The sequence below is a fragment of the Cavia porcellus genome, unplaced genomic scaffold (assembly GCF_034190915.1).
Source record: "Cavia porcellus strain 051 isolate PalLab524CR breed Dunkin Hartley unplaced genomic scaffold, mCavPor4.1 scaffold_27, whole genome shotgun sequence".
Lineage (NCBI taxonomy): Eukaryota > Metazoa > Chordata > Mammalia > Rodentia > Caviidae > Cavia > Cavia porcellus.
Window position 1 is genome coordinate 14,576,555 of NW_026947510.1, and position 26,322 is coordinate 14,602,876.

The 26,322-nt window shown below is 37.8% G+C and overlaps 1 protein-coding gene across 2 annotated transcripts in view; it reads right to left on the reverse strand.

The window, feature by feature from the left end:
- The window catches only part of Nebl (nebulette), a 381,690-nt gene that overhangs the window by 170,346 nt on the left and 185,022 nt on the right, over positions 1 to 26,322 (reverse strand). For both annotated transcript variants that reach the window (XM_063237909.1, XM_063237908.1), the window contains exon 4: positions 7,520 to 7,627. In XM_063237909.1, the coding sequence (XP_063093979.1) occupies positions 7,520 to 7,627 (108 nt within the window). The remainder of the gene's footprint in view (positions 1 to 7,519; positions 7,628 to 26,322) is intronic.

A 26,322-nucleotide genomic window follows, 5' to 3' on the forward strand; every position in this document is an offset into this window, starting at 1 on the left:
AAAAGGTGTAAAATGAGTGGGAAAATTATAGCACAAAGCAGGATAATACTTCAGAGATAAGGTGGACTGCTGGAGCTGGTGTTCGCACGTGTATCTAAGATCAAGATGTCACTTACAGACAGTGTGAAATCATCCTGCACAAGAGGAATGACTCCTGCAAAAGTCCAGAACAGAGCAGGTGGTCAGGCCTAAAAGAAATGGACAGAGCTGTCAAGCAGTGAAAGATGAGGCAGAAAATAATTTAGGAGCAATGATAGAGAGTCCTTAGAGTCAGAATTAAGAGGGTTAAAAGATTAGACTTTATCCTGCTCAAAGCAGAGTTCCAAAGAAAGTTTTAGTGGGTCATAATTAGGGTCTTGATGAAAGGGATATTTTAGAAAGACTCATCTGGTGATGGCGCTTTCCATACAATGGAAGGGCCAGAAAGAGCCTGGAAGGAGATCAGGCCAATTAGGGGGCTACAGGAGGAACTGGGGCAGGAAAAAGGCCCCAACATAGCAGAGCTGAAAAGATAAGATCTGGCAGAAAGGATCTCACAAAGAAGGATCTTCAGAAAACGTTTTCTGTCCTAATCTGTCTCCAAAAAGAAGTTGAATTATGGAGGCACTTTCCAAAGCTCCCCTCCAGACAATGCCATTCTAAACCATAGCTCTTGTTCCTGCCATGCACAGTAATTACTAGTCTGGGATGGATTTGTTTCTTTAAGTGACTATGGCTAAAAAAAGTTGAGGATAAAAAGAAGAGACCAGCCTTTGAAATCCTGCCCTACATGGAAAAATAAAGCAAATCCAGGTGGAGGGGAAACCACGAGTTGGAAAGAAAGTACCAAGAGCTAATTTTCCATACATTCTTCTCATGAAAGTGTTAAGTATTCCTTATAGAAATCTTTACCCCCAGGAGGAGTTGTTCAGAGAAGCTAATTAAATGGAGTATGTCAAAGTGTTCCAAAAGGAAAGAAGTATTTATACACGTGTTAGGTGTTAAAAGAAAAATATGTGCTATTGCTCTAGTGCTTTCCCTGACGTATCTAATCTTTGCCTTTAAAGATAATGCTGCCAACCCACTGCTGCATGGGAGTTTAGGGTTGAGATGAGCGAGGGAAGGTACAGTCCATTAAACAACTTGGAGATTCATCTAAGAATATGACCCTTTAAGGATTTACCTCTTTACCACTGGCATCATAATTAATCATCTGTCTTAATTGGTGGAGTTACCAGTTGTAACAAAAATATCATCCTTTCTCCTTTCAAACTACTTAGTATTCAAACTCAGAAACTTTCATGTAAATTTTTATTAGTTATAAAAGTTTTTTTATGTAAGGTAGAAAATTAACCAGTAATCTATCTCCATACTGAATGACTTTCTAATTTCTACCTTTCTCTCCCTTAAAAAAAAAAACTTTCTTTTATGTTTGTTGAAGATGAAAACTCCTATGTCAGTGGTTGGGATTCACATAAGACCTAATTGCCTCCTACACGATAATTTTGCCACCAGTTTACAATTAGCATGCATTTCTCATGCATGAGTTGACCCAATTACATAACAAATTTTGCCTGTGGGGATTTCTTTTGACTGCTTGTCTTCTGGTCCACCGTACAACTCAATTTCACACTGTCAGCAGCCTGAACATGGTTACAGTCAGTCTCTGTCAAAATGATTTATTTAAATTACAAACAGAGACCAAATCCCTAGATAATCATCCTTAGCCTCACATACTCACCCTCACATTCAACCTAACTTGGAATCAAATCTTTTCATAGTCTATAGACATAGTATTTAATTATCAGGCAATACTGAGCTCCAATAATCTAATATTTTTAAAGCTAATTCACAAAACCTCAGAGAAGTAAATCAGCAGTATCCATGCAGGCCTATTAACGGGTATATAATTTATTTTACATTCTAAGAAATCAAGGAAAAATTACATGGCTGTATCCAAAAACCACTTAGAATTAATTATATTTCAATAACAATTACAGGAAGTTTTTTTTTCCTATAATTTCAAAAAAAGACTCAAATCTTAGCTTTTCTTGTAAAGAAAGCAAGCATTTCTTATGAATGGGAGCAAAAAAAAAAAAAAAAAACAGGTATTTGGAAAAAAGGATACATAACCAAAGTTGTAGCTACCAACATGGCAAGGGAAAGAATAGAAATCAGGTGAAAATACAATCAGCTGTAGGCTAGTGATCTACAACCAGAAGATACAGGCATACAAAACACTTCTGTGTGTCAGGGACAGGCAGAAGTCCTGACAAAACAAAGCTACACTGACTATTTCGGTCAGTCTGTAAAATACATGATTTTCTCACTGGTCTTTTTTTTTTTTTTCCTTTCCTCTTCATGTGACATTTCTCTTCCCACTGAAATAAATTAGCAAATAAATACCTAGTTTTTATCTACAGCACAAAGCCTGTAAAAGTCTCTTGGGATCTGACTTTCCCATTTTATTTCACAATTTATCCCCAGACTGTCTGAGCTAATTGAAAGTGCAGCTCATATGAGTGTGTAAACAGGCGAAAGGAAACGCATCAATAATCTCCTGCCAGTTAGACCGACTCACTTGGATCCGGGTGGGATGCCACTTTGTCATCCTGCGGCTGGGACCTTGAATGTCCTACTGACAAACCCAAGCATAGGTAGCAAGAACCTAAACCTAGAAGAGCCTTCACAGCAACCCACATGATGAAAAACAAAAGGGTTTTTTAAACACCCCAGGGCATAGTGTTCCCCAACTCATATCTGCATATCATTCTTTAATAACATTTTTAAAGTATTGTTTAAAAAATACAAAGATGTGTACGAAAACTGCTGCCACTTCTGAATTTATGCCTGGAGTTTGGGAACAAGAATGAGACATGGCAATTAAGGCCTTCGTTGTGAAAGTCTTAAAACAGTCTCTCAGGCTACACTGTCCACAAAGGGTGCTCTCTGCTACAGAGAGAGACTCTAAGCAGCCTTGAACTTTTAAACATTATCCTCTGTTAGAAAGCTTGGCTGGCTGGGCCAGCTTCCCACAAAACCTGCCTGCAAACCCATTACTCAATTTCATAAACAACCAAACTCCACCTGGACATTAATATACAGAATGAAGTGAAGACATCTTCTGGGATGTCACTGGGAAAAAAATAGAACTTTTTCTTCATTTTAGAAGCTAGTTCTGTTTGTTGTCAACCATTACATAAATCCTAAAATCCTGCCTTTTTCATTCTTCTTCCTGCAGCTATACAAGGTAACATGGCAGAAGAATTTTAAATTGCAGTATTTAATAAATCTCCTGCATTCAATATGCTGTCATTACGGGGACCAAAAGAAAGGAGGCAGGGCTAATCCACTCGCACCTCTTTTATTACACACAATTTGAAATTTATAGTTGCGCCTTATCCCTCACCTCAGTAACATATGCAGACTGAGTGGGCATTTCCAAATGATTTCAAATCCTAGACAAATGAAATGTGAGTGGCTGAAAAATTTTTTCATAACACTGACACAGACACAAGCAATCAAAAATGCCCATTCATCCAGAACGTATTACCCAAAACACCTAGGAATTGTCATTAAATTCACTGCATTATGTCTTTATACCTTCTTTAGTCCAAGAAGGTGAATGACTCTTAAAAAGAGGCACAAACTGTTCAAGGATAAAATGAACTAAAAACAAAATCACGGAGCAAAGAGTAAAATAACCAACTCTATGAACCTGCACTGAACTGAGAGTTCTAATGCAAGGCTCACAAATCTCATCTCCCTCATGATTTTCCAGATGAATCAGCTCCATCCCATCCTCTCCAGCAGGAAAATTCTGGGGTCTTCCCAGGCTAGACACTTTTCTCACTTTCCTCCACTCAAAACATACAATCCAGGCCATTGCCAAAAATACTTGTCTGGGGCTCAGTCAGAACTGTTCAGTGGGTTTAAACAAAAGTAGGATGGAAACTGGACTAACCAAGGGTTCCCTTTTTAGGTCAATCTAAATTTCTTATAGAAAGACATCCTTGAGTAATATGGAAAACCCAGTTAGGTAATGGAAAAAGGCCATGAAGTTGTAGTCTTGTAAGTGAATAATAAATTCACCAGACCCCAGGATATTTAACAGCTTCCCTTATTCAGGACTAGGTCTCTAACAGTTATATTGAAAAATCTACATTTTTTTTTTTTACTGCTACCCAGACATTAATATACCCCATCATGGCTAAAAGAACTGCTTATAAAGCTCCTGTGGTTGCTAACATGCAGATGCTGTAGAAAGATTTTTTAAAGTTGTTATCTCAATTACATGCTTTTTACAGATTTAATGCAATGTCACTCAATATGCTTATTATGGATTTAATGCAATCTCAATCAAAATAGCAATAGTGTTCTTCACATAACTAAAGAAAACAACCTGAAATTCACATAGAACCAGAGGAGACCCAGAATAGCAAAAGCTACCCAGGGTAAAAAGAGCAAGGCAGGAGGCATTACAACCCCAGATCTGAAGTTATTTACAAAACCGCAATGATAAAAGCTGCTGGTACTAGGGCAAATGTAGATGTACCAACGGAACCAAAGAGAAGAGGCAGAAACAACCTCAGACACATTCAACTATTTCATCTTTGACAAAGGGGCCGAATGATACACTGGAGGGAACATGGTCTCTTTAATAAATGGTGCTGGGAAAACTGGCTCTCCACATGCAAAGACGGAATCTAGACCCCTATCTCTTGCCATGTACTAAATGAAAATCAAAATGGATCGAGGAATTAAGTATTAAAACAGAAATACAACCTCCAGGAAGATAAAGAAAGTAAAATTTTTAAGTTATAAGCCTAAGAAAGACTTTCTGCACAGAACCCCAGTTATACAGGAAACAGTACCAAGAATCAACAGATGGGAACATACCAAATTAAAAAGGTTCTGCACAGCAAAGGAAACACATCAAAAGGAAAAAACCTACAGAAAGAGAAAAAAATTTTGCCAGCTATTATTCAGACAGAAGGTTTATATCTAGAATACATAAAGAATTTTAAAAGTCAGCTCCCCACCAAAAGATGCAATCAAAAAATGGTCAAGTGTCAAGTAACACACGTTATCTCAGAAATATAAGTGGCCAATAAACACAAGAAAAAATATTCAGCATCACCAACCATTAGAGAAATACAAATCAAAACAACACTGAGATTCCACCTTTCCCCAGAAAAAAATAGTCATTATCAAAACATCAAATAACAGCAGATTCTGGTGAGGCTGGAAGGAAATAGGGACTCTTCTACTTAACTTGTAGGAATGTAAACTAGTACAACCACTATGGAGATCAGTATGAAGATTCTTCAAAACACTGAAACTAGAAATTCCATTTGACCTGTCTTTTCTTTTTCTAAGTAGCTGCCTACAACAGTGAAAATACACTATATCACAGTGACCAATGCACACCCGTATACATAGCAGCCCAATTCATAATAGCTAAGTCTTGGAAGTGGCCTATCTATCTATGACCAGATGACAGGATAAAGAAATTGTAGTATTTATACACAATGGTGTACTACTCTGCCATAAAGGATAAACGTGAATCATTTGTATGAAGATGGATGTACCTAGAGAATATACTGTTAAATGAAATAAGTCAGTCACACGAGCTTAAATATCACATGGTCTCTTATTTGAGAAACCCAAAATATAAATAAAGACCAAAATAAAAGTTAGATAATAGGAAGTAGATCTTTTTCAAATGGGAAGAGGATCAAGAGATGAAGAGAGGGGGGAGGGAGAAAAAGGAGAGGAGACTTAAAAAAAGAATTAAAATATGTTACGCACATGCAACAATCCCACACAAGGAATGTAAACATTGTGTACTGTAAACATACACTAAATTTTTTAATTATATGTTTTTAAAATTCAGCACTACCTAAATTACAGGTTTAATCTATTTGGTATTTGGTATATACTGCTCTGTATACAATAAAGATAGGTTAATACATACCTGTGTTATAAGATGGTTTTTCATAATTAAGAATGGATCGGCAAACGACCTCTGGTATCAAATAAAATGTACATTCCTGCTAATGATAAAGGTTGGTGAAATGATCAGTTCCTTTCTAATTAAATATGAATGTTGACTTAATTTGTATATAAATTAAAGGGCTTACCTTTGAATCAGCTGTAGTCCTTAAAGTAGTTGTCATGTGGAAGTCTTGGGTAAATAAGTTTAGTTCTTTTTGAAATAAATTTCTGCAACCATTGAAGAATTGTGATATACCTTTGTTTTGGCAGCATTATTTTTATTTTTTAATATGCTCAAAAATGATTCAAAGAAGGAAACATTACTGAATGTAACTGCTAGTGAAATACATCTCTAATTTGCATTTTTAAAACCAAAGACAGGCTTCTGATTGAAGGAAAGGATAAAGAGGAAGAAAATAGGGGAAGTTATCATCACTGTTCATGATAAATGAGTTGTTAGAATGTGGCACAAAAAGGAGACAAATGCCACAAATCTATAAAATTCAACTCTTCTCTTGAAAGGAAAAAGTTCTTCCTAATATAAAATATACACTTAAAGAATAATAGATAAAGCCTAGGCAACAGGGTGAGAAGGAAAAAGAAAAGTGTATTTTGTCTCCTATTTCACACGTAAGTTTTTTAAACATCAAATATGCCTGTTTCGAACTTCTGACAAGGAAAATTTTTTCCTAAATTGTATAACAGTTTTATCTGAAAATGTTATGTGTCTGAATATACACCCATATACACATGCACCTCGTAATGGCCAATTATCAGTATAAATCCATCCACTCACTAAACATTTCCTAGAAATCAAGGCTACATCACACAATTCTACATATACAAATGTTAGTGATGGTGTGACACACGAAATATGTTTCTCATGAATAATGAGTGTTGCATGTTTGCTCACAATTTTATATCACACTGCTGCTGGTTTTTATTCATATTTCCTCTTGGATATCTCAGTGAGCTAATTTTGTGGAAAAATACATGTTGACACACTTCATACAGTATTTTGGAAGTGACATATCACATATGTGTTACAAAAATTAAGAATAACCTGCTTACTCACCTTTGATATATACTACACTAAAATCTAGTGTATTTTTAACTCTGCTAGCTCCAATTTTCTTTTTAAAGGAAAATACATTACTGCACAGGACATGGATTTCAATTCCAAAGTAACTACAGATACTCATGTTTATTTCAAAAATAAACTGCATATACACATAACTAGGAACAATGAGATTTTTAAAAGATGCTTAAACTTTATATATTTATATTTCTATGCTTATTTACTGTAAAAGAAAAGTTAGCATTTTACCTTAATTTTGAAACTCTTATTTTGCAAAGACTCAAAGGGGAGAACCATTCAAAACAAGAAGACACTGTAATTTAGAGTAACTTTAGGCTCCAGGTAACTGATGAAACGAGCATACAGGACTCCAAGCACCCTGCATGTCACAGCAAGTCACCCAAACTCATGTTCCCACCCAGGACGCACAGTAGATGACCATATCACCAAGGGAACGGCACCTACATTACTGATTTGTTCCTGCGTCCTCTTCAGCCTCTGCAGTTCAGGGGTATCAGTAACGATGCTGAAGCCTCTCCCTTTGCTTTCTTCAAAATCTCTTTTGTACTTGACCTAACAAGGAGGAGGAAAAGAAAATGGAAAAGAAAAAACAGCAGAATCACAAATCCCACTCAGGACAGCCAGGAGTCACAGTTCCTACCAACAGCTCCCAGCAGAAAGCAGCCTCAGGGAGGACAGGGCCTGGCCAGCCCAGCTACCCTACCCACCATAGGAGCTCAGACCAGTTACCTACCTATTCTTTGCTTCAGTGGTCTTTGCTGTCAAATGGTGCTAACAACAGCAATTTAATTGGTTGTAGGGACAGGATCAAATTACTCAATGCATGTACATGGCTAATTGCAACAAGTAACGCTGAATAAAAATTATTACCATTATCATGAATACTAAAGAAGACAGTGGAAAAGTAAAGTTAAATCATTTATTCCTGGGTATGTCCTGCCAGCAAAAAAGCACCTTTTTGAGCCTGAACTGCTCTATGGAAGAGGGACACACAAGCAAAAACCACCATGCCGTGAAGTTTTCATGCCATGTCACAGCCACAAACATACCGACTTGACTGCATAATGCCTTCCTGCCAGATGTCAAGTGCGTAACTGCTGGTGGAAATATTTACAAAGCAAACTGCACTTCATGAAGGCATCAAAATCTTCCTCCACGTCCCTTTGGTATTCTGTGTGCTAAGGTACCTAACGTGTTGTTCGCTGTTTAAATATCTTTCCTTTCTAACCACAACCAGTGAAACTAAATTTCACTGTTTCCTAGGGCTGGAAGAGCCACTGATAATTTCACTAGGTCCCACTGCCCATTGAGCATAACAGTCACTGTGAGGCCAGCTGAATAGTCTTCCTGGAAGGACTGCAATGGACACATTCCTTTATTCTTATTGCAAACTTAAAATCAGGAAATAATGTGAAGACATTTTGACAGCCCATGCAACTCCCATTTTGCATTCAGAATTATAAGCCTCAAATTAACATTGAAACTACAGAAGCTTACACAAATAGGATTCCATAGGTAGATCCTGCATGTATGTGAAAAGCTCACCTAGTTGAGCAACAATGAATGTTCGTTTTGTTTTGTTTTTGGAACCAGGGATCAAACTCATGACCTCGCACTTGCCAGGCAAGTGCTTATGCTTCTGAGCTAAATCCCTGGCCCAGCAATGAATGTGTCTGTTGGGACAGTTACGGATTTAAACACTGAATTCTCCCAGAATCAGCATCATTATCCCAGAGCTACTGCAAGATTTTCTCTTACTAGATGAGCTTGAAAAAAAGAAAGCAAAAATCTCTGATGACAACAAACACAAAGATCTAGATAACTCTTGTCACTTTAGTTTATGTAATTTTCTCCCCAAACCTCGGTTGAAATTTACAAAAAATACTAAAACCGCTTATCTTATTCTCATAAATAAAAGATCCAATAAATTGCAATATTTTGATCCCAGAGAGAAAGCTGAGTGCATTTCCCTTTCTAACTCTCCATCTCCCAGCAGGTATGAAGACACCCACATTGGTGAGTCCCAGTGCTTTATGCCTAACTAAGCGGGAAGCCATTTAGCTTTGCTGGGAGTAAGCACCAGGGTGCACAGCAGTAAAATAATAAAAGTAAGAAAGATGACAAGGTTGGGCTAACAACAAGCAAAGAGGTGTAAGAAGAAAAATCAGTTCAGCCAAATCCTAATGCCCTAACACCTGTGCCACAGAAAGCACAATTACATATTCTTTCTGTTATTTTTTAATAACAATTTACATAGAAATAACCATAAAAGAAAACACGTTAGATTTTAGAATCATAGATTTGGAGTTATTTCCATTTAACAATCCTTTCCACATTTATAAGATACATAAGCATCACCTGATTTTGAATTGCCCAGATAAGTGACTAGTTTTAGAAAAGTGTGCGATCTGCTCTGTAGACAGCTTGCAGTTTTGGAAACACATTCATTCCTTTTCATGGCAGGGTACGCAGCCAGGCTTCCTACACTCTCCACATCAACTCAAACATCAAGGGTTTCTTCACTGCCTACCGTGAGGCCCTTAGCTCTTTCACAGTCCCATTCACAGTCCCATAGCCTGGCTCAGAAAAGGGACAGAGAAAGAGGAATGCAATCAGAGAGGGAGGGTCTGAGGGCCAAATCTAGAGGTCAGAGAGGAATGTCACACTCAGGAACCAGAAAATGGCTCCATTTGGTGGAGCACCTGGTAGAGAAAGGGAGTTGGGGTGTAGAGTAAGGGCCAGAAGACACCTCTACAACACATAGTCCTAGATCATACTGGGGGAGAAACTGCCAGCAATCACACTCTGATAAATTCCCTTATTCAACCTTTCTTCTCTTAAAAACGCCTGCTTCATAAGATTCACTATGATGCCCATTCTGGTTTGACTATTATCTTCTTTTGAAGTCCTGTAAGTTCTCCAATGTTTCGGTTTTATTGGTTTTGTTCTGTACTGTTTTGTTCAATTTTATTATACCTGATGATATAGACAACTCTTTTTAAGATAGCAAGAGGCATTATGGTAACCATTGTTGATCACCTTGTATTCTGTTTTTACATCATGTACTATGTCCATCCTTTTGCTTTGACTGACTCCATTTTGTTTTGTCACATTTGGTTTTATTCTCTTCAAAAAAAAAAAAAGTAATAAGAACCATGGGAGTAATAAAACCAAAATGTGTAATTGTTATTGTAAAAAAGAAAGGAAAAGAAAGTGCTCTAAAGGATATAACTGCAAGTATATTTAAGTGTGTAAGTTAGAAAACCATATTACCAAGTTTTTGTTTGGATCATTGAACACAACTATTTGCAGTCTGTTTGAATGTCCACTTTGTATGCTTTAATTTTGTAACTTGAACAACTATTTCTAAGATGACAATATGTAATCTGTTAACTAGTGATTTCTTACTGTTTATTTTTTTGAAATTCCATATTACTTGTACCCTTTTACTGTTTTGTTTTGGGGTTTTTTCCTCCTTAAATTAAAAAAAAAAGAAACGCATGCTTCTTCCCCAGCAAAAATGCCTTTTCTTCACTTGTATTCAACATTAGACATAACATTATTGTGGATTAACAATTGGTGGTCAACTTGTGATACCCAGCTGAACTGAATCAGTGTGGTGCTGGGTGTGGAAGGCCCACCTGAGGATTGTTGCCAACAGCGTAACTGGAGACCTGGAGGGGAATATGTATGCTGTTGATTCTCCTGGAGAAGCTTGTTGTGCTGGTTTTCCTGATAATGAATGCAGTTGGTCTCATCATAGGAAGGGTTCAGGACCTCACTGTCACTGAGGATGGCTGTGGTTCTCTTTGGGGGAACTCTGGTCCATTAAGCATTGCTTCCTGGCTCCAGTGCAGATCCCTTAGCCTGCTAGCACAGATCTTTCATCCCACTGGCAGCCTTTCTAGCTTCCACCACTGACCTTTGGGCCTTCCCAGTGCAGACCCCTCATACAGACCTGCAAGACACATTGCCATGGGCTCTAGACTTTCAGCTGTACTCATGGAGGACACTGTCATGGGCTCTAGATCTTCAGCTGGACTCATGCAGGACATTGTTGTGGGATCCAGGCCCTCAGCTGGATTCTCTGGGTGTCTAGTGCATGGACAGATTTCCTGCACTCTTTTTGCATTTGACTCTTTGGGTATATATTATAAAATAATCCTATTCATTATATGTCCTGTATTAATGCCTTTCCCTTACAAACCCTGACTACAATTATCATCTCTGGTCTCTCATCTACTCTGTTCCTCTTGAAAAGTGTTTCTTAGTGATTTCACAGATAACAGTGGCAGTCATATAGGAAAACTATCTCAAGAATCTCCCCGTTGAATGTTCATTTATTCAATCTTTTGTTCACTGGGAATATTATTGAGCATCTAGTACAGTATATGTCAAGTGTGGGAACAAGACAAGAAAGAGAACAGTCCACAATTCCTGCTCTCACAGATCTTACATTACAGTATAAGGGGTGGAGAAGATACAAGTTTAAGCTAGTCAAGAAAATGGCATGTTAATGAAAAGTACTAAGAGAAAAATGGTATGAAACAGTGGCTTTTGGGACATGAAGCCACTGCAGAGGTGCCCCCGGAGCTACAACATGTACTGACTTGGGTTTGAACAACCTCTCTCTGGCCACCCATTACAAACCCACTGGAAGGGTCAGGACCAAAGCCAGGAGCACAGTGAGCAGGCACTGCGGGAACTTCTCCAGTCGTCCTCTCTCAGAAATGGTCCTGGGACCCCAGAAACCCAGGCAATTTCCTGCCCCCACCCCACCTTCAGGACCCTGGCTTCCTGTTAGAGGGGACAGGAAGGGCAAAGGAAAAGAGAGGACAGAGTTAAGACACACCAACCTAAGTTCAGAAAGGGTGTACAAATCTGGGCAATAACGCAGTTTGTTTTTCCAGTATCTCCTTTCCAGACTAAATGAAGGCAGTATTAAAATGGACTCTTAAATTCAAATGTCAGAAATTCACAAAATCAGCAAATAGATTTGCCATATTTGTCTTCAAAAGTAATTTTAAAATGTTATTTATTTCAAATACTAAATACTATACAATATTAACCTATGTATGCATCAGTATGTGCACACTAATATTTTATGTGTGGATGCATGAATGCATGTGTATGTGATTACGGACATGTGTACATGTATTTGTAGTACACATTATCTGTACAATGCACAATTGCACATACTTGTCTTCTACCCAGAGATTAAACAAAACTCATGACCAAGAGAATAGACGAAGAATATGATAGCCAAGAATTCCATTGATATTTTTAATCAGCCAAGGGCAAGGAATCTAGCCACTGAATATCCACTTGCAGAAAGTGACATCACTCCAAGATTTTTTCCTTTGCAATGAAGCAGTTTGATTATATTAATGAAAACTTAAACCTAAAAGGAAAAATAATTCAGAGCATGGAAGGGTGCTGTAAAAGGAATTCCAAATATGGACTAACAAGCAAAATAAAAGATGACAGGAAATAAGGAGACAGATCATTCACCAAATGGAAAGGAGAGTGAGAGATGGTGGGAGAGAGGAGAGAGAAAGGGAGAGGAAGGGATGAAACGGAATTAAGATGTGTTCTATACATGCACCATTCTCCATGATGAATGTAAACATTACTTACTCCAAAAATGTACTAATATAAATAAAATTTGAAAACACAACATTAGAAGAAGAAAAAAGGAAGAGGAACAGAAGTGCAAGGGGATCCACACAGTCTATCCCAAGGGCCAGAGCAGTTAGGAGACACCCAGGGCAGAGGGAGAGCGGTAGGCTGCCTTAAACACGGCAGTGTCAAATGAAAACCTAAAGGCTGCAAGCACATTTATTACTGATCTGTGTTACTCTGCTCTTTCATATTTTCCTGATACTGTTAAATCGATGATCGACCTCATTATCTTCTATGGCATGATGGATTCATCCATTTTTCCAGGGAGACGGTGAGGGTCACAGTATTTTAAAACTGCACACAAAATTCTTAGTTTGATCTATGGAATTTAGTGCTCAGTCACACACCACCTTGTACAGGTCAGACAATTCTAAGCCACCAGAAAAAGCAGGCCGTAGGCTTCTCTTTGCCACCCTCAGTTTCCCTTGGTGATCAACATACAGTAAAGGATTAACTATTTCAGCAGTGGTTACTATCTGCTTTTGTATTTTTAAATCTAAAATGCAGGAAAGTGGTTAATTTCAAGGCTAGATGAGAAATGGAGTCCATGAAGAAAATCTGATTAAGGGCTTTTCTAAAGGTGAAGTTAATTTTAACACATTAAGTTTAAAAAATGAACTCAATAGATTTGCTTTTTTTATAAATTAATCTCATAATTTGTAAATTTATGGTTAATTAAATAAAATTAAAATTATAATTACCTTTTCAACATAATTAAAAACATTAAAAATAACCTCCATAGATTTTTACTATTAAATTAGCCTTTCATTGAATTTGCAGAGGTACTTAAAGATATTTACAGATTCGTCAAGTTTCCATATATACTCACAACCCAACTTTTATCAGATTTGGGCTTGTTTTACTTTTAAAAAAAAAAAATCTACCTTTAGCTCTAAATAAATTCTCTACTACATAATAAAGCACACTTTAATTAATTTCTCAATCAGCTAAGGTAATTAAAAATCACACCAAGGACACTCAAGTGTAGCTTAATAGTTAACGACACAGGCTTGGGAATTCGAGAAATTCACCCTGAGCCCTGGCTTCACCTCTTACAAGCTGTGCGACCTTAGGCAACTTCCCCAATCTCGTTGAGCCTCAGTTTCTCTGGTGTACAAAGTAAACAAAATTGCAGTACAATAATGATAATGCTTTTATGAGAATTTAATGATGCCTGATATCCACTGAGTGTCTTCAAGCACTGTGCTGAACACTTGAGTTGATGCGAATGCAGGCAGGACTGGAAGCCCAGTGGGTGATGGGTAAGAAGTGCTCAATGCTGGCTTCCTGCAGGCATGGCCTGCTCACTCAAGTGACCACAGGACAGGCACTGTGCCATCTGCAGATGGGAGCGCCCTCGGTCCTTTATGGATTAAAGCAGAATGTAAATAAAACAAGAAATAAAAAATTAAAGTGTGCTTTGTAAACACTCTCTTTAGGTAAATTGTGGGAGCTATGAATTCACACCCACTATATAGAGAAAGGAAGTTCGCAGAAGTCACAGAGCTAAGAAGGGGCAGATGTCCTTCTGTATCACCGGCTCTGGCAACTTCCCAGACACTATCTTTCCATTTACTTTCCAAAGAAAAAAATCTACCAAAATGAAAAGTGTCCAAATGAATGTAAACTGTAAACTATGTCCTATAATGACACAGAGGTGAAAATAGAATCAATTGAATATTTCTTAGTAGAGGACGTCAGGAGATCTGAATAGCTTAAAATTTTAGCTAACTCATTATTTGTAGTGGATCCTGTGGTGCCATAAAAGTACTGTAATAAGAATGATGAATCACAAAAAAAACAAAAACAGCCAAAAAAAAAAAAAAAGATGAACTAACTACTTCATCAGAAATGCTGTTCAGATATTGCTTTTGATGGTACCAATTATAGAAATTTTCAATTAATGAAGATCAAGTTGTGGGATACCACTGCCAAAACTGTAGTATTGAAAACACTGATCAAAGCAAAAAGTATGTCTACATTAATAAAGAAAATAGCTTAATTTCTGTTTTCATCAATAATTTTACAAATAGAATTTAATAACTCAGACAACCTATGAATCTGGGCTTCTGAACATATGTTTGCTTAATTATTAATCCTTTAGAAATAGCACTCTCATTACATGATTATAGCTTTTAAATATAAATGGTTTAGTTCAAATACAGGCTTGAATATCATGGAAATTATGTTCAACTAGAAGATAACAGGTAGGGTTAAATAAGAGACGGAATAAAAATTGCCACAGGGAACAATCCTATAAACATATTTGGAATTATAAAATAAAAGAAATTGAGCAGTTTCCACTTATAAAACTAATAATAGAGGAGAAAAAAACTTCCCAACTCCAATGAAGAAAAGAAATAGGAATGAATCAAGAATCAAGTAAGTATACATAAACAGTGAACACAAAATAGACAAGAAAATGAAAATAATTTGTCCTTAATCTCAAAGTGTCATAGATGATGAAGTGAGACACAGAAGGTTGGGAACGTAGCTCAGTAGGAAGGCACTTACCCAGCATGCGGAAGCCCCGAGTTAATCCTAGCACAGAGGTTAAGTGGGACAAAAAGAAAGGAGATGACAAATTCCTCAATTTTCCTACACATACTTGCTCCCTAATTCATAAAGTCAATACAATGGTTCCTAACATCCCTCCTACATCTGCAGTGACATCTTCCATCAGGCAAACACCAACTGTTGTTGTTTTTAATAAGAAAACTAGACAGATGCAGTGCACACCTGTCATCCTAGCACTCAAGGGCCTGAGGCAAGAGGGTCACCATGAGTTCAAGGCCAGTCTGAAACATACCAACACCCTGTCTCAAAAAACCAAAACACAAAACAAAAAAGAAAGTATACTTCCTGTACTTTTTAAAATTAAATAAACAGCAAGAACGTATAAGAAATAGCATGAATAAAGATAAATATAGTATACTTCATGTGTGCACAAATGTTACTAAGATGAATCCGTGATTTACAGTTTCACTATACACAGAATCCAAGGATCTCAGCAAGTAATGATAATAAAAAAAAATTTAGAATGTTATAAACTTAATACAGAGTTTCATTTAAAGTATAAATCTCCTAGAAATTTTTACAGGTTATTTAAAAACCTTATGTTATAGCTAGAAATATAGTACTAATTCAGGTCTTCTGTGGAGAAGACACTATTAAGATAAATATATTAGACATGTTAGAAAATCAGGTAAAGAATTATGGCTTATTAGCTAACAATGAGAGCTCACATGGATTAGAGACTCTGTTTAAAGAGACTCTGGCATAGTGCCTCCCTGCTATGCAGCAGTAGCTATGATCTACTCAAGATTAAAGGCAGTAGACATTGTACTACATACTTGACAAACCATTTTGCTTAATCTTCAAAATCACTCTGTGAAAGCAGCATTTTACCATTTTCCACATATAAGAAATACTGTGGAACCTATAATTTGGTTCACCTAAAATCTCTGCTATGGTTTCCATCTGGAACATATCCCCAAAGGCTTATCTATGAAAGCTTTGGTTCCCAAAGCAGCAGTGTTCATAGGTGGAATTCGAGAAAGTGACTGGATCATGAAGGCTCTATATTCATCAATGGATGAATCTATTAATAGAGTCATAATTGAATGGAATATTGGGAGATGACGGAAACTTCAGAAGATGTGCCTAGGGGAGTAAGATACTAGGGCACGTCCTCAGTGAGTGTCTCATGTGCCTGTTCCTCACTCATTCATCTTTATTTTCCAGCCTCCATGAAGTGAGCAGCTCTGCCTCACCATTCAATCCCCACCATGATGTTCTGTCTCACCATAGAACCACAAGCAAAGGAGATGAGTGACCATGGACTGACCCTTCCGAGACAGTGAGTCCTTTTCATTTGTTTATGTCAGGTATTTTGGCACCATAACAGAAAGCTGACAAATACACTCTCCTTCTAGGCTTCATTGATCCATCTAGACATTCTCAAGAAGCTCTACTTTCTTCTAAGAATGACCCATTTTCTTACCTACCATGGACTGGGCCATTGGTAGTCATCTAGCCTAAAGTAGTTTGAGGTAAAAATGCTTAGGGGACTTGGGACTCAATGTGCAGCATGAATGTCTCCTCTGACTGCTACAGCTCTAAGATACAAAAGTTTGGAATTATCAATGTCCACATTTGCCACCACCAGAAGGCACAAGGGTACATACATAAAGTTCATCTGCCAAAAAGAGAATGTTGGTCTAGTGACATTTGACCCTCACCATTCCTGAGCCCCTAGAAGGTGCATTCCTATCCCCACATGTTTTTCCCAGAACAAATATGAGTCTAAATTTAAGTTGATTGGTACAATTTAGATATACATAATGACTACATTCATGATAGGGAATTTGTATCTGTATGTGATATATCTTGTTTCTTCTTGATCATTCCCATTTACCTTCACATTTTATATCTCAGTATCTTCAAAATAAATGTCCAAGTTCATAAGGAAGGGGCTTTCTATCATTTGTAGCCAAGTGTCCCAACTCACACAGGAAACTGAGGTTTGGCAGCTGAGTGGCATTTGCTGGTTGTAAGTAGTAGAGTCAGGATTCAAACGCAGAACCACTGTCCCTAATGCCTTTATCCTCCCACCTTACCATGCTCTGAAATGCCATTTCTAATACCCTATTTTACACCAAAGACTGCTATATATATTAAAATACAGTTTTAATGAAAATTTACAATAAATTAAAAAGACCTTAAACATTATTTCTTTTTAAAGACTTTAAAAGATTTTAAGCAATACTATAAACACAGTCTTAAAGAAATTTTAATTATTCTTTCATGTCACATTCATGAGCCAGCACTGACTCTTTAATGGTTACAAACACTAGCAATTAGATGCTCTGTAGGCGGGCACCAACTGAGTAACTAAGGTGATGACTTCAAAGTGAAACTTTAAAACAATTAGTCATAAAGTGCCAATTGGAAAAGCTTGTAGGTCAATTCATTATTTTTAAGTTAACTCTGATTTTCAACAGAAAAATTAGATAACTATTCAAGAAAAATCCCAAATGGTTAATGCTATAATTAGGAAAACTATCTCATAAGCCTATACATCAATCAATATATTATCCTGATTGTTTTCCTGGTAAGTTCCATGATTTGATACAAATCATGGTGTGACGAGTGTGATTATATCCTTTTCTTAAAAGGATAACTCAAAGCTGCCTCCCTCTAACACAAGCATCTAGTGAGTCAATTTCTAGGTCCATCTCCCAAAAGGACATGGGGTCTTTCTTTTTGCTTCAGAAAAGCATGCAAGAGGCAATATTTTCTTTGTAATGTAGAAATAAAGCAGAACTGGACTTTATGGTTACAAAGAGAAAGACTAAAGGAATAAAACCCTAAAAATACTGGAAGTGGGAGAAAGGGACCAGTTTGAGGCTGACATGGAAGAGTTTCCACTTCTAATGGTTCTAATTTGAGGTGCTGTTCTGCCTGAGCCTATGCACATCCCACTCAGACATTTCCACAACCCATGAGAACACAGCTATTTGAGAAACAAGAATAGTTGACACTGCCAACAAGGCAGGTGGTCCCACTGTTTGGAATCCATCTGGTCTGAGTTTTCTCTTTGTCAGCACCATCAATACAGTACCATAGCAGTAGCGAGTACTATTATAAGTACTATTATAAGGAGTACCATTATAAGGAGCGTGTGTGTTTTGGCTCTTTAAACTCAAACAAAACTACCCCAAATGTGAATTTGTTAAGTGCTTTGAATCATGCTTTCTGACACTAGTGAACCCATGTCAGGACAAGTTACACTTGAAAACCTGCATGCATCCCATAACCTCACAAAACCAAGTGACCCAAGGCTAGAAATATCCCTCCAACTCCAGCAGCGTCTCTGGCCAAGACAACATTGAGTGAGGTCACTATTGTCCAACCCATCACTAGCAGATGGAGGATTTTCAGCTGAGACAGTTGCCAAAGCAAATCCATATATTCCATGTGGAGATTTAGATATTGACAGAGTTCAGAGGTACTATTTGACCAATTAAAGGGATGATGGAAGGGCACTGAGAAACTTAAACCTAATTAATCAGAGACCCCACTGGATCCTCGTCTGACGAACAACATGACAAGCCAATGAGCAACACTCATTGCATCAATGCCCGGGTTGCAAAACGCAGTGCCACAAAGCATCAACTCCTTACCTGCACCTAAAATAAAGAAGCAGAGCTTACTAAAAATGTGAGGTTCCCTACAATGCACACATGGGAACAGACAGTGGCATTAATAGACCTTGTCTCCTAAGACCTTAATCTCAGCTTCAATCAATGATAAAGTTTCCAGGCCCAGGTGGTTTTATCAGAATATCCAAAGCCAAATCTCCCTAAATGCCAGCATCTCCCCTCCAAAGAAAGGCCTCCATTGCATTGCCCTTTAGATAGACGCCAGAAGTCACCATGTCACATTCACTTAAGAAGGGACAAATTAAAGAGGTTAAAGTACTGACCTAAAGTTAAAAGAGACAGAAAGTGAGACCATAAGAGATTTTTACTTTCTTCTCCCAGCAGGTCATCCCGTCCTCCTCCTAGGCACCAGTGTTTGACTTGTCAAAATTGCTTTGCTTCATCTGCACCCGACATCTAAATCATTTGACAGGCACATAACCTTATCAAATTTCTAGTTATAGTACAAATAGAGGTAACAAACCATATCCACAGAAATGGATAACAGCTCACACAAAGAGCAGGGCCGGCAGGAGAGGGGCAGCCACTGTGGGCATGCTGGCCTGGGAGGCCACAGGAAAGGGGGAGGTCCAGGAAAGATAAAAGGCTCCCCCCACCAAATCCAACCGGTGCCCCAGTGCTTCTGCCTGAGATCAAATCAGCCCAAAGGCTCCATGCCAGGGGGGTGAAAAAGAAATGTGAAATTGGCGGTGTTTGTCTACTCCAACTAACATTTAAACTTAAAAGGCAAATGTAACAAAAAGCATCAGAACAGCACCTTTGAAAGTCTTCTGCTAGCTATAGGATGCACTAATATATGAAGTCATGTTACCGAGGTTCATTTCCTAATCCAATGGTGCAACACAAGGAAAATACAGCCTCAACTGCATCCCAAAGTGTGGGGATCCCAAAACATCTAAGCTAAAGATAAACAGACTTTAGAACGTATTTCTACTTCATTCCACATTTTAGGATTAATTTTTTTACACAATATAGTATGAAACACAAATCCTCTGTAAAGTCTATTTTTCTTTAACTTGCATGTTTTGGGCTCCTAACACTTCTGGAAATATTACAGAAGAAACAATGAAAATAAATATAAACATATGTAATGAGCTAGATTATCCTTCCATTAAAGAACAGACTCAAATTAGATTTCAGTTCATCTATCAATATCCCAGCTTCTCTGACACTCTCCTGGTTTGAGACCTTATAATCCTAGTCACAGGAAAGGCTCATCCAAGCTTAAATTCACTAAGAAAAACACCAAATCCTTTTAGTTTTCTAGATCAAGACAGATCAGTAACATCCTAAAGAATACACAGCTGACTAGTGTGAGGTTATGGTCTGGGTATCCACCCTACTCACAGTATGCTTTGGTAAAATCAACACAGGAAGGTAATAATAAACAAGAAGGAGATGCTTGATGATATGAAAAGTGTGGGGAACCCAGTTATCTAAGAAACTGCTTATCCAAGTAAAAACTGACCAACTCTGGTGAACAATATGGATACTACTTTTCATATTAAATTAAACCACCTCTGAGTTAAAGTGGAGTTTCAGTAACGTAGGTTGGAGTAATGTTTGCTTGATGAGACTCAAATACTCCAGTGAAATGTTTTGAGCCTAATTCTTATCAGTCTTGGAAAAGTGCAACATCCTTGCCTTTTAAAATGGAGAAGTGATAAATATAAGTTTACTTTAAGATGAATCAAGAAAAAATGATACTTATTGTTTGCTAAAAAGCACTTACTATGTAGATCCCAGCTTAAACTTTGTGTGTCCTAAAAAATCAGGCCAGAGAAGACATCAAGTTTAAAAATCAGCTTACTAATCTATGGTCTGCTACAAGGACGGTCTGCCTAAAGTGGCTTCAAACACCAATAAAGTTTTTTGTTTCATTTTTTAATGGGTGCTTTAATGTTGGCCACATGATCACAGGAAACTATTTTGTCTCACTCCCTTCCTGGTATTACACACAATTCTATTGCATTTCACCAAAGAAATGCACAATTGTGATTACCTTGTAAGGTGGAAAATAAAAACTATCTTAATCATTGGGATCAACATCTGTCATTTCTTGAGCAGTCAGCACCCACCGGCCCTGTTTTTGCTTTGAACTCTCAGCTCCCGTTTCTTGCCACGGTGTAACCCTAACCGCCCATTCAAAGCAGGGTGCGTCATCGCTGCAGGATTCCTCCAGGCCTGGAGCTATTACCCAGTCAGGCCAGAGACCAGCGCCACTGTGTTGCTTGGGGCTACTTCACCAGTTTGGGCACCTACAAGGATGTAGGATGAAGAAGTAGCAGGCACCTCACAACCACATGAGGTGAGCCAACCTGCACACGGGAATGACCCAGAAGACACAGAATCGAGAGAGAGTCTTAGTTTTTACTCGTTGTTGAGCCAAAATACCTGGCACCCAAAGTTAGGGAAAGAAAGATTTATTTCTTACAGTTCTCGGAAGTTTCAATCCATACTCAGTTGGCTGCAAGGCAGCATGGCTTGGTGGGGCAGCCATTCACGGCTGCCTTAAACAGCAAAGCACTAACCGGCAAGAGAGAGGGAGACACTCTCTTCCAGCCTTACACAGTATGCTGGCTCCAACCCTGGGCGGGGAAACATGCACACCACCAATCCAAGCGCTAGATTTGGTCGCGTCCATAACTGCATGAGGTTTGGGGGCCACTGACATAAACCATGACAGATGGAGCGTTAGACACACTGAGCACCTCTCAGCATCTTCACTCTAGAACCAGGTTCATCCCAGAATTCCTCAGGCACCTAAGCCAACTATGCTAATGCTAGCTGGCGTTGAGGATTTAGGCACCTGCAACAAAGGACTGATACAACCACTACATTTTGCTGGCACATAAAATACCTAAATGGGCTTTGAAGCTTTCCACTTACACTCCTTTTGGTACCATATCTCCTATCTGCTGGACTAAGGCATAACGCAGCTGTTTGTGATCAGAGCTCAATTACCACACTAGCAGAACAAGAGCTTAGATAATCCTAAGGGGCAGATACTCAAAAGGTATTTGCATATGGTTTGGGAGTGTTTAAGCACTCTCAGAAACCCAGAAAACACCATCAAATGCAGTGTAAAGATTTTTTTTTTAACAGATCCTCAGATAGAAGTCACCTCCCCAACCTGCTGCACATAAATAAAATGTACACACACACAAATTACCAGTATCAGTGCTCACACAAACTGATAAAAGGTATCAATAAAGGTGTCCTGGTTTGTCTTTGTAGAAAATTAAGTGTGAGCAAGACATTAGTTTTCAGAATTTGCTGGAGTGTCATTATTTGAGCTACTGGTGATATCCACACTTATTATATGTAGTAAAATAATATCAAAACACCATTTAAAATGATTTGCCGAAATGAGGACACTTCCACAAGCAGAATGAAAACAAGATAATTGTGATTCAACTGCATATACCCATCGATCCTAGTTTTCCATGGAGGAGAAGTGCCAAGAACAGGGTCTGATATGTGTTCTGTTTATACCCTCTGAATACAAATAATCTAAGTATGTATAAGTTTTTACTATTTCCTTCTAAAAAGTTTTTGTCAATATTTTTTTCTAACCAGTTTGATTTTTTCAACCATAGCTTTATTTAGAAATGTCCACTGAAAAGGAAACAGATAAATCCCGATATCAACTCTGACATCTTAAGAATGTCATATTTTACGTCAATTTGCACAAATTAACAAAGAAATTTAAACTGGGGGCGCACACCTGTAATCCCAGCACTTGGGAGGCTGAGCCAGGAGAATTGCCAGGAGTCTGAAGCCAGCCTAGGCTACATAAGTGAATTCAGGGCTAGCCTGAACTACATAGCATAACTGTCTCAAAACACAAAAAGAAAAAGAAAAGAAACTTAAAATGAGTCATGGGAGGATGTCAGAACATTCACTGGCTGTTTTACCAGTAGTTTAATGTTTTCTTTTTATTTTTAATTTTGAAACAGGATCGCCTTAAGTTACTAAATTGTCCAACCTGGTCTAAAACTTGTGATCTTCCTGCCTGAGCCTCCCAGAATGCTGGTATTCCAGGTCTGTGCCACCATGCCCAGCTCCATATTCTGATTTCAATAAAGAATAATTTCTTAGAAGGCTGAGGCTAGAACCAGGGACCCTACCTCCTAGGAACAATTTTAGGGAGTGAGCTGGTGAAAGACCCTGGATCCCAAATACGGGGCAGGAAGGGATTCATTGAGACCTTGCCAGCCTCCCAGAGAAATCTGTTTCTTCACCATGAAGGCAAGAAAATTAAGTTAGATAATTTCCACAGATCTCACAGAAAGCTAAAACCTTATGATTTGTTTTCTAAAATTATCTAGAAAATTATACATGAAAGCTGTGAGAACTATTACCCTGAAACAGCTTATAATAATTGCCAAATAAATACAGAGGCAGTATATCCCTACCCAATACAAAGCTCTGCACTAAACATGAATTGAACTTATTTTTGATTTATCTTTAAGTTATTTTTTAAAATCTTCAATACAGGGAGCTTTCTGACTAACCTCTCCCTCACCATAACAGCAAACCTGGAAAAGTCTCTTCTTAATTATTTCAGTTCTTTAAAGCAATCAACTTAATAAAGTTAAGTCAAATTGAAAGAATAAAAAGTTGTGCCCAAAATATCTGTTCATAGGTATTCACAGGCAACCAGTACTAAACAGTCCAATTATATGGGGCACAAAACATTTAAAGTAATTTAAATAAATAAATAAATTTATTCTAAAAAATTTATTGGCCTGCCTAGGAACAGAACCAAAAGCTTGAACTCATTAATATGTGGGTTAGGCCAGCTGAACCACCACACCACGAACTAATGAGACCTTTCACTTACCATGGGTATGACAGATTCTAGAAAATGCTACCTATAATACAAACAAGGAAAAACTGCCTAAACATTTCAGATACTAAGAAATAGTTGTTTTTTAGGGTCAACTGTAAGTTATAGCTTAGTTAATTAAGTCCTATTTTAAATGCCTTGAGGAGTTGGTATTTAAAATTCTTCTAAAGCAATTACCTTCTTAAAGAAAAAATAATGGACCCAAATTTATCTATTTTATAAATCTAAGCAGTTTATCAAATGGTAAAAATTATTAAACTGCTCACTCAATAATTAATTTTTAATCAAAACCTATAAAGAGAAGGAAGGATCATTTTCTGGTAATGAAGTTTTCCTGGCAAACATCCAAAAGTCCAACAGAAAGTTTAGTTTTAAAGCAGAAAAGGTTCTTCAAACTTCTAAAAATTAAGATTATATTAAAAGCAGGCACAAAGAACATAATAAAATTTAATAGCAAGCTTGTATACACTACATTGATTTCCTTTCTCATTTCAAATCAAACTATTACAACATTATTTCAACTTACTGGCAAAATTGTTTGTTTCCAAGCTATCTGAAGAATGTAGCTACCAGTTTATTTGACATGGTCCAAAGGATGAACTAAATAACTTAGTGAAATGAAATTTTATACTTTTCGTGTATAACAAGATAAATTATTGATCAAAAACTATTATTTCTAGAAAAAAGCAAAATTGCTAGTGAGTTCCAATGTGACAAAGGAGTATTTTTGTTTCATCCCTTTTTGACAAGGAGAAGTTCTTACCCTATAAAACTTTGAGTCCTGCCTTCCGTAAGCTAGAAAAGAGGAGAATTAGAAGCACTTTATGAGCTGAGGCCATCTTCTTGTTCCAGGTTTCTGTTGCTCTCACAAGCACGTGAGGCTGAGTAACTTATAAAGAGGTTTTTGGAGGCCATGCATAGTTTGGTGATCAAAGAGCATGACTGTACCAAAATCTGTTTGCCTTTGGTGACTGCCTCTGGCTACATCACAACACAGTAGATGGTATCACTGCTAGAGCACACGCAAGAGAAAGAGATAAACAGCACCTGCAGAAGAGTAAGTCAAAGGAGGTGCCAGGCTCCCTTATCATGACCCATTGTTGTGGCACCCAATCTAGTCTTAATCCAGCATTAATCCCGTCCAAGGATGGTGCCCAATGACCTAATCACCAACCACGAAGATCCACTTCTTAAAGGCACCCACTTCAATGCCACCATGCTGGGGACAAAGTTTCCAGCAAATAAACCTGTGTGTGCCACACCCAAGCCATAAGGAACTGTAAGAGGGTACGGAAGAAGCCCTGGGAAATCTCCATGTATTCCTAATTTCTATGCCCTGCAACCCTTCTTCACCATACCAAAGTTAGCCTTGGTTTATTATACACCAAATTAACCCTCTCTCGTTGTTTCTGTTTAACACCTTCAATGTCCAGGGACCCAGCCACTTCATCTCTATGCACAAGGTGGTCAAGGGAGGAAGCCCCCACACCCACATGGAATATTTTGTTCAAAAAGTGTATTTTACCAATTCAGAGTCCATGACAACTAATAAGATTTCCCCAAATAACATGCATCAAATTTACTGCCATGAAATCTCAATCTAAGTTGCTAATTCCATATCAGATAAAACAGTAACATTGCTCCTTGAATCCTGCTACTCCTTTTGGCTAATCAGAAATGTCCATCAACAATGAAAAAAATTCTTCCCTAGTTGAAAAGCAAAAAAAAAAAAACAAAAAAAAAAGCTCCCAAACCTTCCACAATCTCCAAGTACTCATCTATGCTAAATACACAAATGCAAGTGAGGAAGCTGCACGAGATAAAAGGTATGCTAAACAGTAAGGTTATATTTAAAGGAAAAAAGCATGCATCCATACATGAGGGATGAAAAGGAAAACAAAAAACAGATGTATTCAGTGCTTACCAGATGGGGCCCAGCAATATCAGACCTTTATTCCCCTTCCTGCCTTTGTGTTTATCGTTGTGTGATAAATAAAAAAACTTGAACGCACATCCCTTCAAGTTAAGAGTATTTACATAGCCTGGATCTGGAGCCATTGTAAGGATGGAGAAACTGACCTCGTAAAGGGGAAATGGGCTGCAATTACTAAGTAAGGGAAGCCCGTAAGAGGCAGCGAGGCATTGCAATTCACTGTGTCATTAGACATCTGTGTAAGCACCTTGTAACTATCTAATATCCTACCCTGTATCTAATTCATACAAAGCTAACCGATAGCTCAAAGGTAGGCTACTCAAAACACACACAAATTTTGTATAGGGCTAACACTAATGTTAAATGTCACATACCTCCCTGACCTAAGCAAAATAATTAACCAAAAGTATTTCAACAATCACTCTCTTCCTCCTCTCAAAACTGCCAAAGTGCCCTGGGTTATATACTAATGAAGCAACTTGATGTTAGCATTCCAACAGGCCAACCAGGTATATTTCAAGGTCTGCTAACCTTCTAGTAGCTCAAAATGCCTGCT